The sequence below is a fragment of the Pelobates fuscus genome, chromosome 1 (assembly GCF_036172605.1).
Source record: "Pelobates fuscus isolate aPelFus1 chromosome 1, aPelFus1.pri, whole genome shotgun sequence".
Lineage (NCBI taxonomy): Eukaryota > Metazoa > Chordata > Amphibia > Anura > Pelobatidae > Pelobates > Pelobates fuscus.
Genome location: NC_086317.1, coordinates 130,568,892 through 130,582,346, shown reverse-complemented (window position 1 = coordinate 130,582,346; position 13,455 = coordinate 130,568,892). Strand labels below are relative to the sequence as shown.

General features: G+C 42.4%; 2 protein-coding genes across 7 annotated transcripts in view; both read left to right on the top strand.

Moving 5' to 3' along the window:
• Nucleotides 1-13,455, top strand: part of SIKE1 (suppressor of IKBKE 1) — a 223,812-nt gene that overhangs the window by 117,366 nt on the left and 92,991 nt on the right. The gene's annotated exons all lie outside the window — the stretch shown is intronic.
• Nucleotides 1-13,455, top strand: part of CSDE1 (cold shock domain containing E1) — a 50,636-nt gene that overhangs the window by 21,576 nt on the left and 15,605 nt on the right. For 5 of the 6 annotated variants that reach the window (XM_063450367.1, XM_063450383.1, XM_063450375.1 and 2 more), the window contains 9 exons: nt 6,843-6,974; nt 7,802-7,994; nt 8,697-8,806; nt 9,634-9,726; nt 9,819-9,916; nt 10,145-10,229; nt 10,847-10,975; nt 11,066-11,191; nt 11,466-11,678. In XM_063450367.1, the coding sequence (XP_063306437.1) occupies nt 6,852-6,974; nt 7,802-7,994; nt 8,697-8,806; nt 9,634-9,726; nt 9,819-9,916; nt 10,145-10,229; nt 10,847-10,975; nt 11,066-11,191; nt 11,466-11,678 (1,170 nt within the window). In that variant the 5' untranslated portion in view covers nt 6,843-6,851. The remainder of the gene's footprint in view (nt 1-6,842; nt 6,975-7,801; nt 7,995-8,696; nt 8,807-9,633; nt 9,727-9,818; nt 9,917-10,144; nt 10,230-10,846; nt 10,976-11,065; nt 11,192-11,465; nt 11,679-13,455) is intronic. The other variant, XM_063450392.1, reaches the window with a different exon arrangement.

Below are 13,455 nucleotides of genomic sequence, written 5' to 3'. Positions count from 1 at the left end.
CTATTGTGTACTGCGGAGTAGCATGTGTAATCTTTAGCGTCGGGATGCGCCACCCTCCAACAGTCGACTAGGCCCGATTTACCCAGAGCTTGTTTGGCTTGCCTTAAGCAGTGTGCGGGAATGGTACTGGTGCCCACGGACGTATCCATCCGGGGGTCCAGCGGAATATTAAGATCGCCGGCTAGTATCAGGGTTCCCTCTCGGAACTTCTCCAGTTGTGCCAATGTTTTCATCAGAAATCGATGCTGTCCCTTATTGGGGCAATAGATCGTGGCGAATGTGTACCTATGTGCTGCAATTGCCCCCTTCACAAATAAAAACCTCCCCTGGGGGTCAGCTTGTGAGGTAGTGTCCTCGATCGGGACATTATTAGCGAAAACAATGGCCACGCCTGCGCGTTTGGCGTCTGGGTTGTTAGCGTAAAATCCCAGCGGGTACCGTCTATCCCGTATCTGGGGGGCCTCGTTGCCTTTAAGGTGCGTTTCCTGCAGAAACGCTATCGAGGCCCTATGTGACCACAAAGTTCTCAGTAATTGTCGCCGTTTTTCGGGGGCATTAAGACCTCGAATATTATGTGAGAACAGTGTCAGGGAGGCGGGGGTGAAAGTGGTCGCCATGGCTGTTCGGGGCGGGGTGGGGAGAAGGAAGGGAGTAGGGGAGGGAAAGGTAGGGGTACTGTCCCTGTCCGTGGGTTCGGGCCCGTCTAGGGCTACGGGGGGGTTAGGCAACTAAGACCCTAGGTCGTGTAAGGGTGACCTGATCTACAGGTGGGTCGGTTGCAGGGGGGTGAGAAAGTCCGGTAGGATAAGTTCGTTCAGAGAGAGCGGTGTCCGCTCTCCCTCGACCCACGTTGTGGGGCGTATGTCTCGGCTATTAGTCGTCGGGGGAGTGTGAAGCACGTGGCGGAGCGCCAGGGCCAACCCGGGAACCGGGCAGGGGGTGTGGTACCGTCCTGGTGGGGAGTCTGGGTACCCATTGTGAAAGCGGTGTCACCTCGCGTCATCAGCATACCCCGAAAACCCTATGCAGGTTGCTTACATCAAGGTTATCTATAACGTAATAAAACTACAAGGAACCAAACATAACTGTTGGAATACATCATAACTGTCGACAGCCATTAACCGCTAAGGGCCCTGTGAGTCGGGGGGGGGAGCGACCCCGGGGCCGCACCCCAAACCGCCCGCCACGGCGTGGTAGGGAGACCACATACAGTTTAATTGTGTGGAAAGCACGTGGTGCGAGCGATTCAGCGCGGCCCCCGGGCCGCACCAGCCGTAATAAACACAAGACCAATCCAGGTCGTCGTTCCGTACCGCCAGACTGCAGGCGCCGGCCTAGCGGCCTACCGCCCGCCGTGGGGCGGCACGAGCTACTAAGTCAGATAAGGCGACACATCATGGTACAGTACCAGCCCCCCGCCCTCCAACAATATACATAAATTGCCCAAGTACATTTACAGCAAGACTCTTCTGCCCCGTGGCTGCCCCTTCGCCAAATATGTGCCAATAGTTCAGGCTGGCCGGCCCCCGTAGGCAGCGCATAGGGGTGGTTCTCAAACTGGTCCTGCAACTGCTGCCATAGGGTAAATTGGCCGCTCCCCAGGCGGAGTAGTATTATCAGTCGTGCTGGGCCGGCCCGCATAGGGTGTCAGGGTGTATGGAGTCCCAAATGTCCCAAAAAACAAGAAGGAGATGGCATTTACCCATACCCCACCCAAATTCGGCAAGGGCCTAAATGTGGCTTTGGGGAAACCGCCACTGTTCACATCGCAACAAGTGTGTAGGGGGGCCCTGCCGGCGGTTAGTCCCGGTTCCCACCCATATTACAAGCTAAGTGTGCAAGTGTAAAAATAGTCAAGTCAACTTATCTGTTAGCGAGGTCGCCTGGGGAGGCCTCCTCAGGCCGTCTCCTGCTGCCACGGGACCAAGACGACAATATGCTTATCTAGGGACCGAGTGTTATTCTTCGGGGCCTTCCGGGCCCCCCCAGCGGGCGGGTTGCGCATCTCTCCTAGGTTGGTTACGGAGAGCCTCAGGGACCTCGGGGTGAGCTGGTCGCGGTGGAGGCTGGTCCAGGATCCAGTTGCGGACCGTGACTGGCGGTAGATCGAGGGCCCTCAGAAAGCCGGGTATATCGTTAGGCCAACGTAGGGAGCACCACGTGTTGCCCTTCTTAGCCTGCAGGCTAAAGGGGAAGCCCCACTTGTATGGGATGCGCTTTTCCTGTAGGATGCCTGTCAAGGGTCGTAGGGCTCTTCGTGCATCTAAAGTGAGGGCAGAGAGGTCTTGGTATAAGGAAATCGGGGCGTCCAGATAGGTGACTGTCTGTGTGCGGGCTGCCCTCATAATGGCTTCTTTGAGCTGAAAGGAGAGGAGGCAGCAGATCACATCTCGGGGCAGGCCATCCCTTCTCGGGGGCCGCAGGGCCCTGTGTGCACGTTCAATGTGGTAGTCATCTTGAGCACCGTCGCCCAGTATACGGGTGAAAAGCTGTGCGAGGGCAGTACCCAGGTCCTCAGATTCAGCCTCGGGCATGCCCCTGATCCTGATATTATTCCGCCTGCCCCTGTTGTCCAGATCCTCCACCTGTCTGCGGAGGTCTAGGAGTACTGAGCCCTGCCTGGCCGTGGCATGGTCAGCTGCCTGGGAGTGTTGAATCGCCTGCAAGTTTTCATGCTCTAGCTCTGTGACACGCTCTTCCAAGGCCGAGAGGTCCCTGCGCACCTCCAGAATCTCCTCACGGATCGCCGCCCTCAGTTCCGCTACCATGGCAGTCTTATCTTGCTTGGTGAGCATATTAGCAGATATGGCTGTCAGTTCCGCCGTGATTTGTGTCAAAGTTTCCCCTCTGGCTGGGCTTGGCTCCGAGCCCGCTCCGCTCTCAGTACTAGGGGATGCAGCCGCCATTTTGTCTGCCTGCCTCGTGGCACGGTAAGCGTCTGGCGTGGAGAGAAAATCATCCATCGGGCCGGCCTGTTTTCTCGATGGGCTAGTGCCCGATGGTCCAGGGGTGCCCTGGCGCTTAGTTCTCCCCATTTCGCCTGCGTGGTTCTGCTAATAATAGGGGCTATGTGGGTCGAGTTCGCGGAGCTCCGAAAAACACGTCTCACTCCATGCACCGGCAAGCCACCTGGGTGCCAGGTTTTAACCCTTCAGATGTAAACAAAGAAGTTTCAGATAAACTATGTTTACATTGCAGGGTTAATCCAACCTCTAGTGGCTGTCTTCCTGACAGCCACTAGAGGCACTTCTGCGACGCTGGATGTGAAATTCACATCCAGCGTGCAGAATGTCCATAGGAAAGCATTGAGAAATGCTTTCCTATGGACTGTTTGCGTGCGCAGCTCTTGCCGCGCATGTGCATTCAACTCCATTTGGGAGCTGATGGCTGAGGAGGAGAGGTCACCAGCGCCGAGGGAGCCCGGCGCTGCATAAAGGTAAGTGGATGAAGGAGTTTTAATCCCTTCAGTCTAGTGGGGGGTCGTAAGGATGCTATAGTGTCACTAGTGATCCTTTAAGTAATGTTGCAGTGGATTCGACCTGCTTGCACAAGGTTTTTTGTTTTGTTTATTTTTACTTTAAATCTAAGATTCTATGAGTATTTTATTTTTTTTCCTGTATTCTTTGCGTAGGCCTGGATGTGTGTGTAGTAGTTTTTGGCTTTTGTGGTGGATATTTGTTATATACTTGTTTAAAGCTGTCACTGGACCATATCCTGACATACGGTTTTGTGCAAAAGATAATATTTTGGGGGCATGTGTATGTGTGCGCTCCCCGTGATTTGTGTAAAGAAGCTGACACCTCTGGAGGTGTGTCTAGGACTGCCTAGGTGCTTTAACTCCTAAAATGCAGAGAATAGAGAAATGAGAGTGCATAATATGTACACCAAAACAATTTCATGAAGCTAAATGCACATTTGCTTTGTGTCCATTTTAATGACCATAATATCGGGGGGAGGGGAATGTGACTCCACCTAAACACTTTTTTTTTTTTTTTTTTTTTTTTTTTTTAAGTGAACGTTTGATGTGGAAGCAAATTAAATAATCATGCCGATTGGTTTGTTTTTAGAAATCTGATCCATAAAAATATTGGTTTATATATGTGAATTGTTGCATACATTTTCACTTGTTCGCGTAATTCTATGTAATTTTCCTCTTAGTGCCTTTTCTGTGTACAAATACTAACACATTTGATTTATTGTGCCAAACTCCAAACATGACACACACGGTGCAATTCAACATGTCGATCCTACAGTGTCATTAAGATCTTTTCAAGGAATATTTTAATGCTTGGAATGCAATGAATATTCACGTATAGGAAAACACCAGGACAGCATAAAAAAATAAATGTACAAATCCCCATTTACCTGCTAAAAGTAACATAAGATAAGAATTCTATAGACTGTCGGTTGATCAAGTAGTTTGGTTATAATTACGGTCACACATTCTCCTCCATAGCTTACTATTTCTGTTTTGATCTTTGCAAAGTGGTTAACAAATGATTATTGCGATTAAGCACTTTAGATATATACATTTGTCAAATGATTTAACTGCTGGGTCTCTCCTTAGTACCATCATTTATGCTCGTTGGTTCCCAGCATTAAACTGTGGCCTGTAAAATCTCCCTTACATCAAATGAGATTGTCTGCTGTGCATCATGTGAGAAGATGCATGTTTTATGGACCATCACAATGGTCAGCTGATTGGGAATGACAAGGCACAAAAGCCTTCTAAAGTGATGTGTTCAGTTAGACAAACTGCACAGTAATTTTTTTGTTTTGTGTTCCTGTCATGTTGAACTTTTTAATCAATCTCTACGGGGAAAATGGAAGTGTCAGTGTTACGCTAAGCCTCCCAATTTTGATTGTTCATAATATCTAGTAATGTCAGAGGGTGACTTCTGTTTTTCAATTGCAATATCCATGCAGACTCTATTACTAAGCAATTTTTGATAAATATTGAAATCTTTTCCGTGTTCGTAAACGGACTGGTACAATATTGTCAGTGTTGCATAGTTCTTACGTGCTATTACCTAAATGATGCAAGCTATAAACATTATTACAAGCTAATATTGCTTAAATTATATGGGGGGGAGGGGGCGTCATATTTTTGTGGGGTCTAGTTCAAAATAATTTTCTCATTATATGGGACTGTTTGGAGCTTTGCAGAGAGTTGATGCACACTAATAATTTGTATTAAGGGACACTAAGCCACAAACCTCTTTACTATTTTGTTTTAATGTAGTTTTGGTGCATAGATGCTGTTCCTTTTTAGCTAGACATTTAAAAGGGGCAATATAAACACCCATGCCACTTCATGTCACTTTAGTGTTCTGGGTGAAGTGCCCCTGTTTGTTTAACCCTGCCATATAAAACACTGCAGTTTTCCAGAAACTGCAATGATTACATTGCAGGGATAACATCTGCCTCTCGTGGCTCTTCTGGTCGATAAGAGTTTCAGTCTGTGAAATGTGACACTTTGCATGAGGACGTCTTATATCTATAAATTCCCCATAGGAAAGTATTGATGCAATATTTTTGTGTGGGGAAGCTTTAATGTGTCATGTGTGTGTTTTTTTTTTTTTTTTCCCCCCCATTAAATGTAATCCGGCATCATGGTTCAGTCCAAGACCTATCATAGAGAAGCCAGTGGTTGGACTGTTTTGCGCACTTAGTTGTGTCTGTTTCTGGTGTGCTGACAGATGTAAAATATGCACAGAACTGACAGAATTCATGGCTGCAAAAGTAATGTGTCCTGGGGGTGTAACAAGCTCCAGCCTGCAAATATCTGGACATGCTGTGTTTCAAGCAGAAACCCTGCAACTCCATGACCACTTCAAATCACTGAAGTGGTCATGCTTGTGGGAAAACAAAATTCCTTCTGAGCATTTGTGAGAGGCGCACCATTAATCCAGTGGTTTTCTGAGAAGCAATAACAATGTTCAGTTATACTTAACATAAAGACTTGTGGTAATTGAAGGTTCCACCAGTAGCAGATGTAAATTTACTAAAAGTGTCAAATTACAGATTCTCACAAACTGCAAAGAGTAAAGGAGCACTATAGTGTTAAAACCACCCTCTTAGAAAGTGTTAAAACGTGCCATTGGAATGACTTGAGATTGTCAAGAAGGCGGGGCAGGGGCAAACATCAACCTGGCCAATCAGCATATCCTCTAGAGATGCATTGAATGAATGCATCATGAGGGTAAAGTTTAGTGTCTCCATGCAGAATGTCTGCACACTGCAGCACTGACCCAGGAATCGGCTCTTGTGGCTGTCTATGAGTGAGGAGTGGCCACTGAAGGTGTCCCCTAGGCTGTAATGTAAACACTGCATTTTATCTGTAAAGGCAATGTTTACAGCAAAAGGTCTGCAGGAACGAACTATAGACAGCAGAACTACTACATTAAACTTTGCGTTTGTGAGACTGCATGGACAACCTCAAGGCACCTAAACAACTACATTAAGATATTGTGGTTTTGGTGCTTATTGCTCCATTAAACGGATTTCCAACTTGGAGCCTGAAGCAACTTATTTTCTGCATTCTTACCTTTATTTGGCCACATGTAAATCCCCTATACATTTTAGTCATTCAAAAAACTGATTGAAAAAGTTGTGTAGCCTTATTTCCCATATTGTCATATTCTTGCAGTGACTGCCCTTCCCATCCTACCTGATGTCAAAACCTTAACTGCTTGCTTACTTTTTATACACCATGCCAGTTGGATAATTGTTTGTTTGTGTCGCAAAGCCTTTTGGTGTGTGTGTGATTCTGTTCTTTTTCTGGTGTGCAATATTTAAAAACGTTCAACATACAGACCTCTAACCTTGAATTATTATCACAGCTCTATGTGATGGAGAAGCTATATAATGTACCAGCAGAGCCCCTCAGCCCATCTGCAGCTGGTCTTCCCACTCACACCTCTTCAGCATGTGGGTCTAAAAAGCAGAAGAGGACCCCTTTGTATCAAAGATCTGTAAGTCAGGGAAGCCGTGTGCATCTCATCAGTTGGCCCAACATTGTTGGGCAAGAGCTTTGCACGGTTTTGTGAATAACCATACTAAGGTGTCTGGATTTGCATCACTGAATTAATTGATACCACTTTGTTTTAATTTTTTTTTTTCTCCCCTCTAATTCTTTAAGCTATTAGTGCATGTATGCTATGTACATGCTCTCCACTGTCAGAATGTTCATGCGAAACCTTAAATATACAGCAGTGATCTATTTATTTTCACTGGTGCCATTTTAAAATGATTTGTCTTAAATACACACACACACTTTACTAAACTGAATTGATCAGATGGTCCTCTTTTAATACCTTCCTCTATTGTTTTGGTTCTTCATAAATAAGCTGATATATTTGGACATTGAAACTGAAGCCATATTAACTTTTTCCATATTAATAGTGGAAGTGGCACACTTGCTTGACATCTTCTGACGTAATTGACTTGTTTTAGATTTTGTTCTGATATCCGTTTGCTAGACTTCTGAAAATATTGATATTTGACTATTTTCTGGTAATGAACTCCTGCAAACATTTTCTCATTTGCTCTCTCCATACCCACACAATTGTCTCAACACTCGTTTTTAAAGTTTTGCTTTGTTGTTCTGCATCTTCTTTGCCATTTCATTTTAGTACATAAGTTTTCACGTAACCTTTCTGTTTTGTTTCAGTGAATGAGCATGGTGTTGAGTACAAAGCCCATAGCATTACTGTTTTTAACCAAGTCCTGTATATTTTTGTTTGCATTCCTGTCCTGATTTCTTCAGATTTTCTTAACTTGTGTTCTCTTTTTAAACCAGATGAGTTTTGACCCAAACCTTCTCCACAACAATGGACACAATGGGTACCCCAATGGTACAGCATTACGTGAAACGGGTGTTATTGAGAAACTGCTGACATCCTATGGATTTATTCAGTGTTCTGAACGCCAAGCTAGACTCTTCTTCCACTGCTCACAGTATAATGGAAACCTGCAGGAGCTTAAAGTGGGAGGTAAGGAGTGCTCTCATTAAGTTAGGACCTTTTTGGGGGCAATTACATCACGCTTATCCCAAAAGGTTGTTTCCTCTTGTACAACCTTAATGAGATTGTAAACATTGTATGCTAGTGCTTTAACTTTTTACTTTTGATCTGGCCCCTGAAAGGAATATATCATTTTGCATCAAGAGGATATCAACATTGGGATTACGCAGAGGAAAAAAAACTAGGCATTTAATATTTTGAGTAAACTTTTAAAATGATTTTAAAGAGAGGGAGGGTGACACAGCCACTTTAATAGTCAATCAAGGCCATTGCTTAAACATATCCACAACACCTGCATCTGTGACACTTACAATACAAACAGTCCTCTTCACAAATTATGGCTACTGTAATTGCCACTGACTCAAAAGTCCCATCAAATGACTAATTTGTACTATGATTACATACATGTATATAATGTGTACGAATAGTGCTATGACACTGGCAACTGACCAACTGGGGAAAAAAAAAATTGTCCCATTTCTCTCCCCCCCCCCCCCCCTATTTTTTTTTTCTTTTTTTTTTTTTTACATGGCACATTTGGAATCCATATCAAAGTGCATGCTAAAAGTTGTTCTAATAAGGAACTAAAACTGATGTTTAGAACTGACTTCTAGGCTATCTAGTGTATTTACAAATAGGATCTCTACAATGTTCTTGCTGCTTTTTCTCCAGATGATGTTGAATTTGAAGTTTCCTCAGACCGCAGAACTGGCAAACCAATTGCTGTTAAACTGGTAAAGATAAAAACTGAGATCTTGCCAGAAGAAAGAATCAGTGGTCAGGTGAGTGACTTTCATTAATATTAATGTTGCTTTTTAGACTGTTGTATATATGTCTCGTTCTGTGCACCATTCCTCCCCTTTACTTTAATATAACATACAAATCAGTGATTTATGTAAGATATGTACTCTGTGCTCTCTTTAAAACCTTTTTATCTTCATTTTGCCTTTACTGCTGGAACACATCAGCTGGCAGATTTATAGGAGTGAGAATATATATGATTACAGTGGGCTTTAATAGGGAGCAATCTTCTTTGTTTCCAGCTTCTATTTTCATTGCTTTTCTTACCAACCAATGGTCTTTTGTCTTGTCTGTAGCAGGAGTGGAATTCTAGTCTGAGAACAAGTGAGATTTAATGAATACTAGTGTCAGGGATGGAGATACTGAATGCTAGTGCTGCACACTGAAGCACTGACCCAGGAAGCACCTTACGTGGTCGGAGTCTGAGTGACTGTCACTAGGTGTGTCACTAGACACCATTGTGAACACTGCCTTTATCTCTGGAAAGGCAGTGTTTACATTGAAAAGCCTGCAAGGACGAACTATAAACACAAAAAAACTACATTAAGCTGGAATGGTTTTGGTGACTAGTATATCTTTAGTACACTTATTGAATCTTGTATATTCCTTACAGTATATACACTTATTCTACTAATAGACTGTTCTAGGGTTATCACCTTTTTGAGCTGGAATATTGCTGTATAGTAGTGCTTGTCCTATAGAGTAAAAAAAAAAAACTTAAGTAAATACATTGTGTTTTCATGGTGTTTTTATGTGTAATGTCAGTATAAGCAATTTCATTGTTTATTTCTAAATTTGTAACTTACAGGTTGTGTGCGCCGTGCCTCATAACTTGGAAAGCAAGTCACCAGCTGCTCCAGGCCAAAGTCCCTCAGGAAGTGTATGCTACGAACGCAATGGGGTATATCTTAATTTGTTGCCATTTTGCGATGTACCTGTACATAATTTAATTGTAATTCTTGAAAAACTTATATCTGTTTTCCTCTTTTATAGGAGGTGTTTTATCTGACTTATACCCCAGAAGATGTAGACGGCAATGTTCAGCTGGAAACTGGAGATAAAATAAACTTTATTATTGAAACCAACAAACAGTGAGTGTTTCTTTGTGTGAGGGTTTTGTCAAATGGCTTAATGTTTGGATTAGTTGAACTTTACTGTACATCTGCTCTGTGAATTCATGTATTTGAGCACTGTACCTCCACCATATGTCTGTGCAGTAGTGTTGTCTTTAATAAGAATTGTTGATGTTGGTATTTGTGGTTTTAGTAGATGTAAAATAAGGATCGCTACAGTGATTGTGTGCCTGTTTTCACTCCTAGTACTGGTGCTGTCAGCGCTCGCAACATTGTGCTGCTGATGAAAAGGAAGCAAATGCGCTGTCAGGGAGTTGTCTGTGCCATGAAGGTGAGTATTAAATATCCACTGGAACTGCTAAAGATATGGTTTCTCCTGTTTTTTTTTTTGTTTTTTTTAACTCTCGGGCACATCTGCTTTTTACGACACACGTTCTCCCGTTCTATAACAGCATCAGTTCTTTAAGTGTTAAACTACGACCTATCAGTATTGTTTCAGACCTGAGGAGGAGAGGAAAACTCTCAAAAGCTTGTCTGTTAAGTATTGTGTTGGTCCAATAAAAAAATAGATCCTTCGTAATGCAATACTCTAGTACAGAGGTAGGCAACCTCAGGCACTCCAGATGTTATGGACTAAATCTCCATTGATGCTTTGCCAGCATTATAGCTGTAAGAGCATTAGGGAGATGTAGTCATAACATCTGGAGTGTCGAAGGTTGCCTATCCCTGCTCTAGTATTTTGCCTTCTTATATAGATCTAGATCAGTGCTCAGTGTGTTTGTACTGTGTAAGGTGTGTATGGAAAAACTATGTATAAAATTTAAGTGCTACTTAATAGGAGCAGATTGCTAAAGTGAATGGGAACTTGCTTTGTTAGGCACCTATATAAGCATTCTTACCCACAATATATGCTGTATGGATATACTTTAACCTCTCTTTGGTTTGCAGGAAGCCTTTGGGTTCATTGAAAGAGGTGACGTGGTCAAGGAAATATTTTTTCACTACAGCGAATTTAAAGGTGACCTTGAAGCCTTACAACCTGGTGACGATGTTGAATTTACAATAAAGGATCGAAATGTAGGTTTGACCGACTGCCTATACTGCTCTCATATCTGTTTTTACGGTATTTATTTATGGGGCGTTTATTCTAATTTTTATGTACTACAGGGCAAAGAGGTGGCAACTGATGTGAGATTGCTGCCTCAAGGAACTGTTATTTTTGAAGATATCAGCATTGAACACTTTGAAGGAACTGTAACCAAAGTTATCCCTAAAGTACCCAACAAGACCCAGGTAACCGCTCATTCTTCATTTCCTTATATTTTGCTTATATGTTAAGTGTCACTCCCAAAAAACGTATTGAATTGTTAATTTCAAGCTGTCCTTCAACTGAAGTTACATAGCCTATGTATATCTGAGGTACACACCTACATGCAAATGGTAGTAGTAACCTTAGTCTCTGTAGTTTCCTCTCTGTATTAAAAAAAAGAGCTTATAAACATTATTGTAATTTATCTTCATGCAGTATAAACATATAAGCACTTTACTCTTTCTCCTTTCCCTTTAGAATGATCCTCTACCAGGCCGCATCAAAGTTGATTTTGTAATTCCTAAAGAACTCCCTTTCGGTGATAAAGACACAAAATCCAAAGTGACCCTGCTGGAAGGTGATCATGTGCGATTCAACATTTCCACTGATCGAAGGGACAAACTGGAACGTGCCACTAATATTGAAGTACTCCACGATACGTTTGAATTCACAGACGAGTCCAGAGAGATGGTTAGTATCCATTTGTCTTTCTATATCTGCACTAATTTATATTCTCTATATACACTCTTTACAGGAATGATTTAAAATGCAAGAGGTTTCATATTTCTCTTATCTTTTGAATTGTGACTCTTGTTTGTTCTGTTTTCCAGTAATAAACCTGTATATGGTAGTTAACCACTGAATATGCTTACTAATAGAAAATACACTAAACCAGTTCAGTGTGTAGAGAAGTAGTTCTTTGGAGACGTTAATTATTCATACCTTTGCCAGTCTAGGTAAAGATCCATGTGAAGTGCTTGCACATGTCATGAATATCCAAGTAACATCACATTCATATGAAGTTATTGACAAAGTCTTTATACTTCTGATTAGGGGGTGGGGGAGTTTAGAATTATGTTCATATAGTTTTAAAGGGTACATGTCACTGTGCCTACAATGTATGCTTCTTATTTATTTATGTTTTAATGAACATACAATTTGATCTATACATTTTGCTAGCAATTGTATAGATTGGTGTGAACCTATTTAAAATAGGCCTTTCTCCCACTTGTCATTCTTCAGTGTAGACTCTGCCAGAATTCAGTGCCAAGGGAGAGCAGAAAAGACCTCCCACAGATGATCCTTCTGCTCTCCACAAAGCAACCACCGCTCATGCGCTATGGTAACTCCCTAGTGGTTGCAAGTGTTGGATATGGAGTATAGGAACAAATGTGACTGCACATCAATCCATTCAGATGGTGGCAGCAAAGTCAGAGGAAGCTTGTCCCATTTGGGAAAGCATTCGAAGTAGGGTGATTTAAAGAAGCATGCAGGAGAAGTTAAGGATTAGTATTATAGAAGTTGCACCATCGAAACTGATGAAATGGCGGTGCTGGATCGAAGGTAAGGTGAGTGAATATCTCCATGTTTGACCTGAAGTACATCATGCAACCACGGTATGATGCATTCAATGCATCTGGGAGAGATTTACATTAAAGTGGAACTGTCATGACAGGTTCACTTTCAACTGCAGAAAATGTACTATATGGTAAATTTAACTTTCGACTCTTTATATATTTTTTTTATTCTATATATATATATATATATATTTTTTTTTTTCCCGTTTCTGCGCTGTAGCACCTCATGAAAACGTTTGGCAATTTTCTAAAACGTTGTTAGAATAGATTTAAATTACAGTCTAAGAAATATGGGTAATTTTGAGCCAAAGCAGGGCACATCTCATGTAGCTTGTTACTGATAAAGAAAACCTCATGTCTCATCACTTGGTTTAAAGGAAAATATAGTCTGAATAGACTGTTCATACTGCTAGTACAAAGTAACAATTTTAGAACCAGATATCAAGGATTAAGATAGTCTGTGCTTTGCCCTGTGCATCACTATAGTTGACTTCATTGGAGGTTCAGTAAAGGTCTGAAGGCTTAGTTTTTGAATGGGAAACTTCTGTTCTCTGTACCAAAGTTGTAATAAGGACAAAAATAATGCACCATAAAACAGCCATCCTCAAATGTTTTGTATGAATTCAGCCACACATTTTCTAAAAGAATTAAACACTTAATAACTTGTTACTACACAATGTTGTATAATCCGAACAGAGGTGTACCATGATGCTTTAAAGTTTAATAAATTATCCCCCCCCCCCTCCCCACCCCCAACTTATAAACCAGCACCATCCCTGTAAGTACTTGCAGTTAATCTGAGTAGTACTTGCTCGAATAGTTTGCATGACCCTGATGCCGGTAAAGTTCTGCACTGTGAGCAGCTGTGGAGCTACATGATGTACTCATAC